Source organism: Lonchura striata, chromosome 9 (assembly GCF_050655825.1).
Source record: "Lonchura striata isolate lonStrDom1 chromosome 9, ASM5065582v1, whole genome shotgun sequence".
NCBI lineage: Eukaryota > Metazoa > Chordata > Aves > Passeriformes > Estrildidae > Lonchura > Lonchura striata.
In genome coordinates, this window is record NC_140711.1 from 20,655,313 (window position 1) to 20,673,127 (window position 17,815).

General features: G+C 46.9%; 1 protein-coding gene across 1 annotated transcript; it reads right to left on the bottom strand.

Annotated features, from left to right (window-relative positions):
* Window positions 1–1,245: 1,245 nt before the first annotated feature.
* On the bottom strand, window positions 1,246–9,128 carry CLDN16 (claudin 16). Its single transcript, XM_021536804.3, has 5 exons — window positions 8,850–9,128; window positions 4,249–4,351; window positions 3,848–4,012; window positions 2,616–2,807; window positions 1,246–2,298 (listed from the first exon to the last, which is right to left on the bottom strand). The coding sequence occupies exons 1-5, from the start codon at window positions 8,961–8,963 to the stop codon at window positions 2,159–2,161; spliced, it is 714 nt and encodes a 237-aa protein (XP_021392479.3). The 5' UTR covers window positions 8,964–9,128; the 3' UTR covers window positions 1,246–2,158.
* Between the last annotated feature and the right edge of the window lie 8,687 nt (window positions 9,129–17,815).

Below are 17,815 nucleotides of genomic sequence, written 5' to 3' on the forward strand. Positions count from 1 at the left end.
TCTCTGGGCAGGAGTGGCAATGTGGGCAGTGGAGCAGTCACTGAACACAGCTCTGCCTCTGGGCAGAGCTCTGGGGTGTGTTCACCCTCCATCTCCTTCCCACTGTGTCTCTGAAGGAGTAGGGGAGCAGGGACACAGCCCAGGAAGCATATTAAAAATTTTTCCCAAGTTTCCCTACCCTGGCAGAGAGCATCAGTGTCAGCTCTCCTGCCCCAAAGACCCACAGAAAACACATTCCTGATGGGGCTTTAAAAAAGTATAAAAAACAAAACAAACAACCTCCAAGCTCCGAGTTCAGTTTCCTGCAATAACAGACAAAAATTCCTGTCACCTCCAGATCTCTTTGTGCATTCTTGGTACAATCTGTGAATTCATCACATCGCTCATAACTCTTGTACTCGTTGTCTCTCAGGACCTTGTAAAAAAGCCTCCATCACCCCTCCTACTGTGTTTACATCTGTTTGATATAGCTCATCTGTTGGCAGTAACCTGCTCTCAGTTTGGCTGACATAAACGTCTGCCAGCCCAAGCAGCACGAACTCTGCAGGCACAAACTGCAGCACGAACCTCCCTTGCCTGAGCTGCCACCAGGGCTCTTGCTGGGGTGGCTGTGCTGTGCTCTGAGCCCTGTGGAGGTGCCTGGGCCTGCAGCAGATCCATTTGGACCTGCTGTTGTCCTGTCTGTTCCATGCCCTGGGTGCTTCTCGACTCGGAGCCATGTCAGGGCTGGGTTATGTTCTGGCCTTACTGGTCAGTTCTGTGCTGCAGCACAAGGTGCTGCTTCCAGGGTAACCCATCAGAGGACTCAGCCCTTCATTTCCATCATAGGAGTTATCAGAAATGCTGCTTGGGATACAGCTCACTCCAACCTCAGCCAGCCCATCTCCCTGTGGCCCACTTAAAATAAAGTTTCACTGCATACTGTCTGGAAGAAGGAAATCCAGCCTGCCCATCAAGCAGTACATGGAAGAAGCCTACTTCTGGTAGTGCTTCAGCACCCACAGCTGTGCACCCCCAGCTAAGACTCCAGCTTTGTTTCTCCACTGCCCCTAAGGAGATAAATCTCTGTGCTGGGAGAATTTTCTCAACCTTCAGAGGCCATGATATGGTGTGGTGCCCATGGTCAGAAAAGACTGAATTTGGACAGCTCCTACCAACCCTAAGAAAACACTGTCTCAGTTTCTCTCTCTATTAAAGGCATGAAAAAAATGTTCACATCCATCCTTAGGGAACATGTTAAGCCATACAGGGGCTTTCCTCCCCCACTCTAGTGAAGATCTGGCTGATGCCCCAACCTCATCCAGCCTATGGCAGCCTGGATTGCAGCTGGGGACAGCAGTCCTGAATTAGGTTTAATTACCTTTTGATGGAAAGAGACAATAGATTTTAGTATCATTTATCCTAGCTTCCAGTTAATGTAGATACATTGTAATGCACAAGTTCAGATTTTGGATCTTCACTCATTTTGTTCAAGAAATGTTTTTATTAAGCAGAATGAAGCTGGTAATTTCCAGATTTCACTGAGTTTAGTAGCTCAGTGTACCTTTTAACTCTAACTGAGAAGGACTGTATTTTTCAGGGAAGAATACACCTGCATTTATAGTCATTTGTCAGTGCAGATTCATGGACAAAAGAGAGGGTCAGACATTTAACACAGCTCTTATCTCTTGAAAAGCTCCCCAGCTGCTTGTAAGAGGGGCAGACCCCCCTACTGAGTGAACAGGGTCCAGATGTTGGTCAGGCAGTCAGTCCCTCCCTTTGTCAGGATTTTCTCCTTTGTACACTGTGTTGACACATTGCCAGACGTGGAACAAATCTTGCAGTTTGGGGGTCTTCATGCAGAACACTGCAGTCTGATTCAGGAGTGGCTGATTTATCTCACTTCCACCAGTAGTGTTGAGACAAATGCTGGAAAGAGTTTGCGTTGGTTATTTCAGCCTGTGCTTATGCAAGTGGTCTCAGTACTCAAGCGGATTCCAGAAAGCAGGATCTTCTCAGAATTTACTTTCTTGAAGGAAAAGTATTTCAAAGCTGTCATAATGCAAACAGCGTAGGATATCCTTGAAATTCAACTGCATCTGTATCACAACCACAAGAGCTTGAGTCTCTGTGCAATTACAAATCAAAGCAGAGCATTTCTGGAGCACTTACCTCCTCCTCACACCCTTGTGTCCACCGCATACATTTTGGAGGTGGCTGTTTGTGAGGATGGCAAATGCACGTTTGTCACGACGGTCGCAGCTGAGGAATAGCCTTTCCTCAAGGAGTAGGCAGAATGGAATCTTCCAGAACTGGTCTCTGTGGGGCACAGGGAGAGACATAAGAACTGCTAATGAGTGCTTGGTGACTTTCAGCTGCAGAGTTTCGTTATTCAGGGAAAGCAGGACTCCAAGATGTGACACAGTTACAACACATTGTATGTCATCCTTACACCTCAGCTCCCACATGAAAACCTTGACGTTAGAGCTGCCTAAGACTATTCCCATTTTACAGCTGAAAATACCGCCACTGGAGATGAGCAGCCATGCCAGAGGACTTTCCCCAGCCTGTGCACCTGTAGCACACCCTGAGCAAGGGCTCCATCCCTGGGCTGTGCTTCAGCCGTGCTTCCTCACCTCTGAAGAGATAGGTGCAGCAGGTGAGCAGGGACCCGGATAAGAAGCAGCCAAGTGACCCCGCCATGCCAAGCCAGCAGGACCAACCAAACTTGTACTGGATGCCCAGGAACACGTTGTGGAAGAGCAGAGAGGAGCGCTCTACATAGACATCCACGGCGTACCACACAGAGCCCGTGATGCCAGGAAGACCTGCAGGGCAGGAGAGAGGTGCCACACTCTGAACTCTAGGGGATCAGATATACACCTACAGCTGCTGCCTGCTGGGTCAGACCCCAGGGTGGGAAGACCTTCCTAGGGCAGCAGGTTTTTGCCCCCATCCATGCTGTCTTTGGTGGATTTTCCCTGGCTGATATCCTGTGCTGCCAGGCAGAGGCTGCACCTCGTGGCTTGGCACTCACACACACTTCCAGCACACTGGCAGCACTCAGGTTTCTGCAGCTGAAGGCAGGAAGCTCCTCCCCTCTCAGCTGCTTGTGAAGTTGTCTCCAGAATTCAATTTTCTGATCTGTTGTGATTTTCAGAACTTTGATGATGCTTTTCAGACAAACTGATAAGTGAATTGAAAGATGCTTAAAAGAGCCTCTCAACATTTTACATGTGCTCTCAGTGGCTGTGGTGAGTTATTAAATCCGCTTAGACTGAAGAAGAGGTAGCTACTTGATACTGGCATAAAGTCATATTATTTGGTACCTAGCTGGCTATTTATTTTCGTGTTTAAAATTCCTCCCACTGGCTGTAACAGCAAAGCACCTCAGCCAGTTGGGTATTTATCACCTGGAAGGGACAGACATGTTATTATTCTTTTATTAGAGATCAGCTGCAGAGATTTTGGGCTAAGTGACTTGCCCAAGGTCACACAATCTGTGGCAGAGCCAGGAACCAAACCAGGATGCCAGGACTTTCTAGTCTTTCAGCAATTGTCTAGAGACCTACAGCAAGGTCTGTTTGCTGTATCAATAACCTCAACTGCTCCATGGTGACACAGCAATCAATGGAAGTCAGTCAACTCAAAGCCAATTCACCTGGTCAAAACATGAACTGAAAGTTGAGATAAACTCAACTACATGCTGTTTGAGGCAGGTGGTGAACAGAAGAAGCTGCATTACACAAATAAATCAAATAAAGAGCTTTTCTCCTACAGAAAATCACCAGCCAAAATAAAAGGCTTTAAAAGCTTTCCCACTTTGCTAAAGAGTGTGCTACAGAATGGGGACACAGTGGGGAAATACCTGCAAGGAGCAACATAACCCCAGACACCAGGCAGATGCGCAGCTTGATGAGCGGCTCATCGGGAAGGAATTTCACACAGTCCAGTCCCAGGACCAGGAAGAGAAATCCAAACCCTGACAGGAGGTCTGCTGTTATCATCATGGCTCGGGTCAGCACCAGTTTCACTGCAGGACAAAAGCAGATCATTCCAGTGCACAAGGAATGGAAATGTGGGCAGGTAATGGGATCAGATACCAGAGGAACATTTTTTTCAGATGTTCAGCTTTTTTCAGCTTCCCTTAGGAGTAATACCTGACTGAGAAAAGAAACATGCCTCTAATTATCTGTCACTGAGTAGATACTCTTAGTCTGCACTCAAGTGTCCCCACCACCTGTAGAAACATCTCTGACTCTTACATACCAGAATGCTCGGCGTAGATGGAGTCGTACTCATCACAAGTTTGGATCCCATCAAAAACGTTTGTGACACATTCCCACCACAGGCCACGGCATTTTGTACTCACCTGTGGATTGAAAAGAGGAAAAAGACCATAGGTTAAAGTATCCACCAACGCAGCAGGTCTTAATCCTTCAAGAAATCCTGGTCCCGCTACAATGATGGCAAACCAGAGTGTTTAGCTTGAAGAGAAAAAGAAGAAGCATGGAGAAAAAGGACAATGTTTTCTACGTCCCTACTAATGTTTTTACATTACAGCAAAAAATTCAGGCTAGATATTAGGAAAAAAAACCCTTGCCTACTAGTAAGGATAAAAAATTTAAAGGAAATTTCTGGGAAGAGCTGGGGGTGGCTGACCAGAAAGATCTAAGAGCAGGTTTGCTCACTCATTGCCAAACTCCTGTCTAGGCTGAGCTGGGCAGGGCCATGGACCTGACAACCCTAGATTTTGCTGTCTGTGCTCCCCTTCCTTACACCATCCTCCTGACAGAGGAGGAGCAGCTCAGAGAATGGGAGGGGAGTGCAGAGGAGTCTGGATGTGAGCCCCTCTGCAGACAGCTGGGGATGGCTGTCCCAGAGGACTCAGCTGTAAACACTGGCTGGAAGAGCAGAGGCAGCCGGTGCTGCTCCCTGGGGCTCCCAGTGCTGCCAGCCGTGGGACCACACGTGCCCAAGCCACACTCATCACTGAGACATCCAGACCGGGGCACCCAGGCAGCAGCAGCGTGGTTCATCGTCTCCACTGTCCTCCAGCCGTAGATACCATTCCCAGCCCAGCCTTCCATAAATCACTTTAATACGGGAGGCGTTTCCATTACCAATGCAAATATGGCAACAAGCACCTTTAAAATATTCCTGGAATTGCTCATACGAGGAGCAGGGTTAATGTAGGTGCAGCTTTGGACTCCAGCCCTCCCACTTCTGCCAGCAACACCCGCTGCAGTTAATGGAAAGAGAAACTCTTACAGCAGATGAGTTTCACACAGGGGAAGGGGACCAGGCTTGCTTGGATGATGCAATAAATTCATTTTTCTTGCACTGTTTAAATCACAAAGCAGATAATAACACATCTCGGACACATAATAAAGTCTTATTCAGGATGTACTGAGGTCTGTAGCCAACTGTAATATTTTCTCCACCACACAATGTCTGAGCCAAGCTGTGCACCTCCTCTGTGATACTGCCTCAAAGGTGAGGAAATTGACTCACTACTTCAGACTGGCAGAAGAGATATTATTTATATTTGATTGAATATAATCTGCATGTTTTGTTTCATGAAAATGAGAAGTGCTTAACATTTCTGAGAATTTCATGGCATATTTAATGAAAAATATGATGAAAAATGAGAAGCAGTGATGGAAAAAAATAATTTCATTGATTCTGTGCTTTTCATGAAAACAGAGTCTAGTAAAATAATTTGCTGTGTTTACATTTAATGTATTTGCACCGTGGCCCTCTTAATGCAGTTGCAGGTCCCCTTCTGTCTTAACTCACCACTGTTCAGGCTGTGCTTGAAATTAGCATATTTTTATTAAATTACATTTTGTTACACTTGTGTTTATATAATTTTTCTTTCCTCCCAAACCACCACAGGCTTATTTATACTACTCTGCATTCAGCTAATAATGTCACTTACTTCCTCACTTGCTGATATTATTACTGTTTTTTAAATCTTACAGGCAGCATCTACATCTAAATTATTTATAAGGAGACTAACAGGATTCCAGGCTTTGTCACCCTCCAAGCAAAACAGAGGTCTTAAGCACAACAGTTATGGTCTAGCTTGTGAAATAACCCCTTCCCACACTAACAAAAACTTGTTTAGTGTTTTTCAGTTGTCACTACTCCTGCTACAGCCAGCACAGGCAAAGCAGGAGCCAGCTCATCTCCACAGAGCCAGTGTGCAGCCAGGGATAACTGTCCTATTACCTGGTGCAGGAGGGATAAGAACAAGTGTCACTGTGGGACATCTGGCTGCCCTGTGCTGCTGCTGAGCTATTCTGCTTTCTGCTGCCAGGGTCCAACACTTGCTCTCCTCTGCTTTGTGCACTGTTGAACCGTCTGGTTGTTAATCTTCTCCCAAGCCACCCTTGAGCATCTTCCCCTGTGCTGACAGCTCAGACCCTCAGGCACACAGGAACTCACTGCTGGAAAGGGGACACGGGCCAGGGCATGGGCATCATGCGGGGACATGGATTTCCCCATCCCACGGCTGGACTCCTGCACCATGTTGGTAGCACTAACTCCCCATCACCTCTCTGTACCCATAGCAGATCTGGTCCAGCTTCCCAGGGCCCAGCTGAGGACTCCCTGAGCAGCCAAACACCACAGCCATGCCCCTCATCCCCCACTCCCATTACAAAACACATTGCTGCGACCTGCTTTCCCTAACACAAGCATGCATGTAAAACATGAACTGCATAATGACTGTAATACATATAATGATACCCTATTCATAATGTATAATTAATATTAAAATTATTCTCATAGAGAAAAAAAGGAAAATGACAGAACAAGCACACGCTTCTCCTTCTGGGGAAAGCGGAGAAGACAAACACCTAAGTGATGTTAGTCACAGTTTACCACACTCTGAGAAGGTGCCAGCAGACAATGATTACAAGCCCAGCCTGAGAGTAAAACAGGCAGCATTTACCAGTAGTGGTGGTGTTTATAATCCATCTGCAACAGGGAGGGACTGTCTACACAATACAACACTCGTTGAGAAGCAGATTATGGGCTTTTTCCACTACAAACTACCACAAAAATTGACCCAGCCCTTTCTTGATGCTTCACAGGGAGTCACTAACTTAAACAACTTTCTGTAACCTGTTGTTTCTCAAGGGAGCTGAGGGGCTGTGAAAGTTGAGTCAGGGCTCCTGCAGCCTCTCTGCAGGTGGCTGCTCCTGGCACTCCTCTGCCTCTTCTTCCTGGGATGCTCCTCTCCAGTGGGACCACAGTGAGGGCTTCATCCTCCCCAGCTGCTGGGCCAGGGTCAAAGCCAAGCAACCAGCCCAGATCCAGCAGCTGCTGAAGGATGGATTTCCTTCTCCTGGAGTCAAAGTTGCCTAACTTACTCTTTTTCCAGCTGAAAACAGGAGTCACCGCAGACTCTAGCCTTTCTGGCCGTGGACATTGCACTGTTTAGAGAGGCAGTGAGTCATTAGGGTCATTAAGATCAGTGGTCAGGTATTAAGGCTGGGGGCGTTTTGCTCCATTATTTAGTATTCACACTCAGAGCCGGAATGTGAGAATAGTGGTTGCTAACGACCAAACTGGGTGTTAATGGAGCACTTCGGACAGCCCATCGCAGGAAGACAAGGTTACATAGCCTCAGGGTAATGGACCAGCTCTTTATTAGACTCACTTTGCTCAGGAGCTGGGCTTCTCTCATCTGTTTTTTTCCACAATTGGAGTCCCTTGGCTCTTCTGAGTATACTGATACCTTCATCCGACTACTTCCTGAAAGGAATCTAAAATATCTCCCAAATGGAGTGTCACATCCCATCCAGCATCACTGGGTGCATTCTTTTTGTCCTGAAAAGAGGCTCACTGAGCAGACATGCTGACCACCAGGAACTGCACTGCACTGGATCATCATCTTGGCACTTATATCCACCTTTCAGCGTTTCTGACAGTCAGGTTGTCAGGATATCTTGTGGCATAGAGAAAAAAAGTTTTTCTTGTAATTTTATCCTTCTTCCCTTGGATAATTCACCCCTTCATATGCTGCAAAGAAATGCTGCATTGCAATCACTGAGGGCAGAGGAGCTCATGGTTTCATATGCTGGATAGCAGATGGAAAGTTTGCTCCTGATACATTCAGTCAAACTTTCTGTCCTGGAAGGTGTTTCACCTTCACTGCCTAAACAATCCAACTTGCCAGAGAGCAGATTCCTACACTGTGGACCTGCAGCTTAAATGTACAGAAATGAAAGGCTGTGCTGGGAAGAAAATTGCAAATTCACAGTATTAAGTGCTGGAGAAACAGTGATTATTTTGGGCCTGGAGGCTTTGGGGTACATCTTGCCTGTAAGCAGCAATCTGCTCCCTTGATTGCAGTTACCTTTTGCCAATACCTTTATCTAATATGAGAGGGCTACTGTCCACATGAGTTCCAGGAGATATTGAGTCTGCATGCTCCCCTTAAATTTCTGGTAGCCCTGTAGCTCAATGGCTGGTCAGAAAAAGACTTGAAGAGCACAGCTGTACATACTGGATGTCTCCGCCAAAAGTCTGAACCATAGAACTAAAAACATCTTCAAAATATCCATACATGTTGGGGGTACAGGATAACTCTTCTCAAGTTCATGCACATTTAAAACTAGAGCCTGTAGAGCTTTTCTGAACTTATTAAGTAAGAGTAAATTCTGGATTAAAAGGTCTGGCAAAGAGAATTTCACAAAATATCACTTTTATCTTGCTCTTGACACAGTAATTATTTTCATTCTCACCCAGCACAACAGGGAGAAAGAACATGAAAGTGGAATGGAGCAATGGCAGCGGGAGCAAACTCTCTCTAGGACACATTGGTTTTGGTGATCAGGCTCTCCTCACCCCTGTCTTACCTCCAGGGAGTCATCAGCATTCACCATCCAGCAGTCTGTCCAGGTAGATATTATCAAAAACAAAGCAGAGAAAAAGGCAAAAAAGAAGCCCATGTATTGGAGGAAAAACTTCATGCCAGCAGGTACTCAGCACATCCAGGGGAGTGCGAACAACAGCACCCAGCCTTGCTCCTGAAGCCAGGGCAGAGACAGAGTGCCAGTATCCCAGATGCCCAGCAGTGACCACGAGGAGCAGGACCTCCTCTCTGGTGCAGATGCCATCTGGCAGTGATGGCTGCAGGGCAGTGCTGACCTGCCAGGGGTCAGGAGGAGGGAGAGAGCACCCACGGGAGCCGCTGCAGCCAATCCGCCCTGCACCGCTACAACTCCTGTCATGCCTGACTGAAGAGAAATGGGGCTGTGCACAAGTGACACGCAGGGAGCTGCAGCCCTGCACTGGCAGGGGACACAGGTGTCATGGCAGGTTTTGTCAAAATAGGGATTAGAAAAAAGAATCAAAACTTGTTCTCCAGGGCAGAAGTCTTGAGCTTTGCTGAGGGACACAGAGAGGAGCTCTCATGTGCACACACACACATTTGTTCCCTGTTCAATGGTTTATGCCTTAGCAGGGAGCAATTGTTAAGTGTCTTGGTGTAGATCCCAGGCCCCTTGGTTGTTACCCTGTTGGTCTCTGGTGCAGTGATGGTCTAGTTCTATGCAGAAATGTCACCAGGGAGGAAAAGGGAAAGGCACTAGTCATGGGCCTTCAGAGCCAACATCCACCCCCATCCCAGATATTCTGAATTTAAGTCAAACCTCGATACCTCTCATACCCTAGGCCCCAATTTGTTCATGGCATGGGTACAACTCCCATGTGGAAATCTTGAAGTTTCCAGACTAGTGCCAGTCTGGTTGGAATTTCCCTGCTTGCTTACTCTGATTGCAAACTTCTGTTTTCCTGCCGGACTCTGCAGGTGAGCAGGGGTCACACAGGCTGCCGGGGCAGAAGGCTGGGGCCTCTTAAGAAGCTGCTCAATGTCTCCTCCCATGAAGTGCTGAGAAAGCCATCAGGGCTCCAGAGCACCTTTCAGGAAAACTAAAGGGGAATGACTAGAAATTCCTCCCACCGCAAAGGTACAAAGCACAGAAACCACCGCATCCTCAATGATCATTGTTTTTGGATATAAAGAGAAGCAGTAACAGGCTGAAGACCTGCCTTGAATGGGCAAATATCCAACACGGGGCAGAGGAGCGGACTTGCTCTGCGCTCAGCTTCGCTTCCAGCTGCTTGCCCGAGCTGGCGGTGTGTGTCTCTGAGCTGTCACCTCCAGATGGAGCCAAGCGGCACCTTTACAGCACTGCTCAGCTCTGCTGCTTCTGCGGGATTCCCCTTCAAATGCCGCAGCCATGAGAAGTTTATTCTTACAATAAATAGCCCGTATCATTCCAATCACAACCTCGTGAGGCGGTTTTGCTGACAGATATCACAGCTTTTACCCTCGATGCCAGGCTCACCTCACTCCAGTCCTCAGAGATCACCCTGTGGAACAGGTCCTCAGCACACGCTTTGGGAGGCTTAAGGGGAGAACAAAAGTCCCAGGTCATAAAGCTAGGGCATGCAGGAGGCTCTACTGCTACAGCTTTCTGCTTTCTGTTTCCTAATTCCATTTATAGAAGCTGACAAGTGAGGAACTTCTATTCTTCCATCTTTCCCAGATGCAGGTCTTGATGTGGTTATGTGGATATGATGCTTTCTGCTGAGTTTTTTGGTATCCAAATATCTGGATAAGTCAAAGAAACCTTCATGATCTTCACTTCATGGCTCTCTGTGACAAGGGTAGCTTTAAGTCTTCGACAGTTCCGATCCATGGGGACATGGCAGTGGCCACACAGGTCCCATAAAGGATCATAGCTTTCATTAGCACATACATGTATATAGATTGCACTTGTCTGAGACAGGTACAAAAACACATCATCTTCCTATACTTGCCTTGTTCTGAGTTCATTAACCTCTATCTGCACCCATTTTTGAAAAGCATCCTAGTTAGTTGTTATTACTGGCAAGAAAACAGAAAAAGCAGTGTGGTTATCTAGAAAAAGCCTGAAAAATCTGAGACAGCCTTCCCACAATCAGCATAAAGTCCTTAGCAGTGTCAAGACTAGAGGTTAACAGCAACAGAGCCTGGATTAACTAGGAAATGTGTTATAGCCATATGAAATGTATTATAGGCATTGCCTTCTCTTTCTATCCTGTCTGTCCAAAAACAAGCCACTTTCAGAGAGGATAAGCCCAATGGAAAGAAAGGGGACATTTTCTCTTATTTGGTGCATGGTGAAAGTGTCTCAATACAAGCATGACAGAGGTAGAAAGTGAAAATCTCCTGTGATAATAGCCAGAGAGGTGTTTCTAAGCTTTTGTGCTGGACACATCGTACTTTGTTCTTCCAGCCCAGCCCATGAAATGTCCACGGATGTCAGAGCAAGAGGCAAACTCCACTAAGGAGTGGAGGCAGCATGTGAGGCACCAGTGCTGCCTGTGCTTCACTCCACCTCTCCACAGCTGTTATTGTAATCCTGGTGATGTCTTGTCTATTTTCTGCATGCCCAGCAATGTGTTGCTGTCCCAGCTCCTTCCACCTCCCAGTGTTCACCTTCCCTGCAGGGCAGGGCAGGTGAGTGACCCTTCCTAGAGCAGGATTCCAGTGCTTCCCTGGCCATGAGTCACTGGGGGCAGGAAGTGGTTCCAGCCATTTGCATCTAGCTTGGGGCTCTGGAGCATCCTGGCCTGGACAGCAGAGCAGGTCAGGATCCTCCAGTTTTCCCTGGTGTAAGGCTGCTCCAAAGTGTGCAACACAATGAAGATGGTTCGTGGCTTTTCACCTGGTGGAGAGACCAATCCCATATCTGGTCCTTCTTTAGGTCTGTGTCTTCAAACACACCCATCGAATCTGCTGTAGCTACTAGAAAGAATGCAATACCCATTATTTGGTAGAAAATGGCAAGGTACATGTTTAATACTCTTTATTTAGAACAAGTCACATCTTCTTGAAGTAAAGTCTGTAGCAGTTCCTCATCATGGTCTGCTTTCCTAACTTGCATGACAGATGTCCCCTCAGCTCCAGAAAACAGCTTTCCCAAAATAAACTCCCAAGATGCCTTTGTATAGCCCAAAACCTGGCTGACATGACGCAGGGTATCTTTCCAGTGAATTTGTAGGCTGTACTGCATATGCTAACTGTGCTTTGACACTAACAAAACATTTGGGTATTCTAATATTTGATTGTCAGAGCTTGGCCTTGTCAGGCTCTTACTCAGTGTGGTATTGATGCAGTAAAACTTTGCTAATGTAAGAGTTTTATCACCTTGACTACACTCAGCCCCAGCTCAGGGATAAATGCACCACGGGTCGATTGCTTTTATTACTCATTAACACAAGGGGGTCTGTGCTCTCTGTTAAAGCCAAGCTATTTATGTTAGAGATAGAGGAACTACCACCAGTCTTGGGAGGTGGTTTGTCACCAGTCTACTGACAAAACCATTTTTGCAGCAACATCCCACTGAGGTTGCAGTCCCATGAGCATAGAAGTGTGGTGTTCTGCCTTTACTTCCCCTGTGTCTAATACATGGTGTAGCAGAGGGCCTGGAGCAAGAAGGAAGTGGTGATGCTGTGCGTTCATGCATGAAATACAGACCTCTCTGCAAACAGCAAGCAGCCCATGAGGTGACTGGTGTTCAGGGCCAGGGGCTTGTCCAGCAGGAAGGGCTCAGGAGTCAGAGGTGATGGAGAGCTTTGGAAGGGGTTTCCCCAAGAGCTCTTCTGCTCCATAGCCTTGTCTACCAACCTTTCCCACTCCTCCCTCCTGGTTGTACCGCCCCCATTTTCCTGCTTCACACATCACCATCCATGGCCTCAAGTATGTTCAGCTCCTTGGATGTGAGATGTGTACATAAATAAATTACAGAGTAGTGTGTAATGTACCCCTTCAACCATGCTCATACAGTCACAAAACCTTGGGATTTAGTTTGGCTTTGGCTCAGTAACCCCAAGGAAAATAGTAAGACTTCTGAGCAGCCTATGATTTTTCAAGCAGGCAATATATAAGATTAAAGGAAAATAGGAAAGCAAAGGCATGTTCTGGTAGATGAGAGGTTAAAGGATTGGTAAGTAAAAACCGTGTTTGTACATGTGTGTGTGTCTGTATATGATATACACAGGTATGATCCTTGCACACCCTGCTTTAAAACAGCTTTTTTAGTCACTACAAAGCAATAAATGCTAAAACAAACATTTCATTACAGTCTTTTCAGGTTCTCAAAGCACCATGTTCTCCTCAGTACAATAAATTTCGTTTTATGGCTGCCTATGAAATCCCACACCTGAGAAACACATAATCTCGATGATGTATTACTAACCCCATTTTAGAGCTGGGGAAAACGAGGCCCTGACTAAGTGCCTTTAGATGGAGAGCGAGGAGTCCCGCTGCAGTTTAGCGGCGGGGCAGGGCTCCCTGCCTGGGCGTGCTGCGATCCCTATCAGTGAAACCGCGTGTGACCGCTCTGCTTTCCGAGAGCCGCCAGGGAATACGCGCTGCCCGCCGCTGCACACCAGCTCCACGCAGGTGTGTCTTGGCAGAGGAGCTGGGCAGTGGATCGGACACACCTTTTCTCGGCATGTCACAGGTTCCAGTCCACAGCCCTCGTCCCCGGCACCCCGGGGGCTGTTGATGCCCTGCCACGTCCCTGCGGCGTCATCCTCATCCAAGCGCGTCTTCCCCAGCGCGAACTTCCCCGTGCGCTGGTACCAGGGCGATTAAACGCGCTGTGCCACTGCTAGCAAGCGTGCAGGGAGGGAAGGGAGAGCATCGTGGGCATTCAGCACTCTGCAGAGCAGCAGAGACCAGCACAGGAGGAAGGTGCCGCGGTGGAAGGCTCTGTGTCGTGTCCCTGCTCCTCTGGGACACCTTAGCGCAGGGAGGGGCCGTAGGTGCGCCTGGCTCTGCAGGGCTCTCCTGGCTGGAATCCAGGACTCTGTGACTCACTTCACAAGAAACATCCGCTTCAGACATCCGTGCCTCTCGCTGATACTCACCAACCTGCTTATCAGAGTGACGAAAGACCCTCTAGAAGGCTCATCGAGAAAGGGATGAAAGTAACTAGGGGGTTAGAAATGCACCGTTTGGTAACAGGATGTTTGGTCTGCTATAAAAAGCCCAGGAGAACAAGAACTGTTGTCTCTGAGCCACAGAGAGAACAGTTGCTGCTGTGATTCACAGACCATGAACACAGGAGAGTTTTGAGATGTGGTTAGATGAGTGGGGGCCAGGTTTGTGTGCAGGATCTGCAAGGAGTTTCCCTGCAGAGTTCTGGGGCTGTGACTTCCTTAAAATCAGTGTCTGCCCACTTGCCTGGCAGTCTCTACCGACACACTCACTGTCCTGTCTCTCCTCCGCACTGGAGTCTCTCTGTGCACTAAGAAAAGAAAGCACAGCACGTCCTTTCCCTCTTTCTTTTACCTCCCCCTATTCTGCCCTGGTCCTGGTTCATGTAGGGCCCAGTTTCTGTTCTTTAGGAAGATGTGTAGTTCCTCACCCACGCTCTCCCAAAGGAGATCACCCCTCCCCTCTTTTCAGGCTTAAAGCTTCATTTGCACCTTCTTTGTCAACAGCACAGGGCGTGGGCTCACGGAGCGCTCCGAAACACCCATCGGCAAAGCCTCTGTGTACATCGGGCTTAAGGGAGAGTTTCACCAGCAGGGACACAGCTGTGAGAGAAACACCCCCAGCCTCTGACCTCCAGCCAGATAACTGGGGTTTTAAACTCCCTCCAGGCATTGAAATATGACCTTGGGTTTCCGATGTGCTCTCCCAGTCCTAGCGATAAAGGGTGTGTTGGAAAGTCCAGGGAAGAAACTCCTTCCCTCCTCCTCTGCCAACACACAGTTCTGCTTTCAGTGCAGATGAGTCTTGCACTTAGCCAAGGCTTTTCAAGAGTTTCATTTCCTTACAGGCATTAAAATAACCAGCCACATTTAAATACTCTCTGTTTAACTCTGCTCCCCACTGAAAATCCCACTGAAAAATCCAGCCATGCATCTCATGTCTTGGGCTACTGAGTGCTTCAGAAATACCCAGCTCTAATTTGGGTGTCTTAAAGAGGAATGACCACATTGAATGTCAATGCTTACAAATCCCATCCTTCTGCTCCTCTCTGTTTCCAGAGACAACTACTTGTTGGAAAATGGTTGTACAGGGCCACTGTACCTCTGAGGATGCTGACCAGTTGTTAACTTTTTCTGGCATGTCATGAGATTTCCTACAGCACAGTAAGCTGTGTATCTTGAATCGTTCCAGTGTCCAAGGACAGTTCAAATAGGTTTGGTGTTATTGATCCCCAGAGGAATTCCTAGCAAGATGTGAAAGGGACTAAATTCAGCAACCCGAAAAAGACATGAAACTTCATCTCCTAAGCTTTGCATTGCCCCTAACAGTCTGATCTAGAAATCTGGCAAGAATTTGTGGCGGAGCCTTTCTAGGAAGGACACTTTATCTCCCCAGCACTAATTATCTGATATGTAATAAGGGCTTAGGAAAAGGGCAGAAGTTGTGGTCTTGGCACAAAAAGGTGAGGCATAGCCATAACCTGAGATGAGAATCTTTGAGTAATTTCTAAAGTGCTGAGTACAGCTTGGACTTTTTCTTGGTGTGAAGGTTGCCCCCAAAACCAGCCTCACAGGTACTTGATGGCTCACTTGGTCAGTGGTTGGGCAATGTAAATGGTGGTAACTCTGACTTCACAGAGGTAACTCTGTCTTCAGGACTGTCTGAACAGCAGTTCCTGTGGGAAAGGACCTCATATGTAGTCATTAGGCATCTTTTCTCCTCCCCATCTCTTTGTAATATCATTCCAATGCCTTCTTCCTCCCTTCATCTGATTTCAGCAAGAACAACCTAAGGTTATTCCAAAGAGGAAAATTTTTCAATGGTGATTCTGAAGGTGATCAGATTCTTACCAGTCACAGGAAGTTCATTTCATAACTAGGGTATCAAGTTCATAAATTAGCATGTGTACAATCCATCATTGAGTTCCTGGTGGACACTTAGTAAAATTTGTGTATAAAAGTGATTCTTGCTATAACTGGTCTTGGAGGATCATGACCAGGACCTTGGAAGCATCAGGAACATGATGAGAGCAAACAGGATGGATAGATGGCAAGCACTAGATCTTTACAGAGCCTGTCTCCTGGAAATGCACTTAGAAAACTCTTCCATGGATAGTACCAGGGATGATTTTTATCTTGTCAGGACCTTGGTGCACAGCTCTCATGGCTCATGGACTGAGCATGAAACTCACACACACATGGATCTGCCTCGCTCTCAGTCCAGCCTGGGTCTCACTTATTCTCCTTGTTTCCCCTCTCCTGCCCTGGGGCTGTGACACCAGGGACTGCTGTGCTGTGCTCCACGTGTTCCTCGTGGCACATGGGGGAGAAAGTGGCCACATTTCGGGCTGACCCTTCTGACAGGGCACACTTTCCATCTGCCACATCACTGCTGAACCTCTTGCCCAGATGCCTCACCACACCTGTCCCAAGATGACACCCTGATTAGTTTCAAGCCTTTTGAAAATTACATTTGTTGATGTGAATTTGTTGATTAGATGTAAAGCTACCCTCTATCTACAACATTTAACTCCCTGCTTTTCCCACCATTACCTCTCTAGTACTATGAAACTCATTGTTTCCAGGAATTTGATTGTGTCTGCTTTTGTTTTCTATCTGGCTTCTGGTACAGAATGTCCAGTGAAATAACAATACTAAAATAGAAAAATTGAAAACAAAATAAATCCTACCATACGGGTCAAATCTCTTGGCCTCCAAGGGTTGGTTTTTGTGCCATGGAATCTCTATCAGAGCTTCCAGTATTGCTTTGAGAAACAACACATGAGCAGCCAAGTTCAGGACCACCTTTATTCCTCAGCAACTCACTGCCTTGCACAGGCAAGCCCTGAGATCTGAGAGCTGTGGGTAATGACACACAAAGTACAGCTTTACACATGCCAAAACCACTTACTCACAGATGAGAAAGATTCCAGTGTTTTTGGGATATTCTGAGGCACAGTGTTGGGTCCTGTAGTCATTTGTCGGTTGCTAATTCAGAAGAGAAGAAAAAACAAAGGTAACAGGTGAAAACTGAGAAGCCAGGGAGGAGACATGATTCCTTTCAGATCCCTCACTATAGAGAGGTTTGGAGGAGAAGTCAGGAGTTCAGCCAGCCTCACACAACTTCAGTGTGTCACATATAAACACATTTTAGCTACAGCCAGATGAAATCCTTCATGCAAAGAGTGGAATTAAACTACTCCCAAAACTGTAACCTTGTTACAACTGGTGGGAAAGTATAATGTTTGAATGACTTCTAGAAGAGGGTTGATTATTAGCTTGGTTTATCTCCAGCTTGGTTTATCTCTATTAGGAATTCCAGGTCATGTCTGCTGACCAAACATAGATAGGTTTATGCTTTTTCTGTCCCCAGTATTTGAGAATTAATAATTACTACAGCCTATTTTAAATCATATTTTCAGAATACATTCCCTGTGTGTAATCAGTATCAAATAAGTCCTGTCAGTCCCTCCAATGGATGTTGCCTCCATCGACCACAAATTTCAGTACCAAGGAGGAAATCTGAGTTTTGCTCCTGGAAATTATGGCTTTAATTCATCTGTGTAGGTAAAAGCTCTGTTTTTGGTGCTGTTCACTGCCCTCTGGTTTATGGGCAATGGGAGTAATTTGAAGAAAGTCTTCTCCAAGTTTTTTTGTAAAACTTTGTACTGGATGGCAGCCCTGCAGGAGTGAGCAGCAGATGAAGGGTTAAGCTTTCCTTGTGCTGTTGCTCTCTCCAGCCCTGAAAGCTGTGATCTTTGGCTGCTTTAGCTGCCACCATGGTCAAACACAGTCTGCTTCTCACTGCAGACAAGGCTGGACACAATCC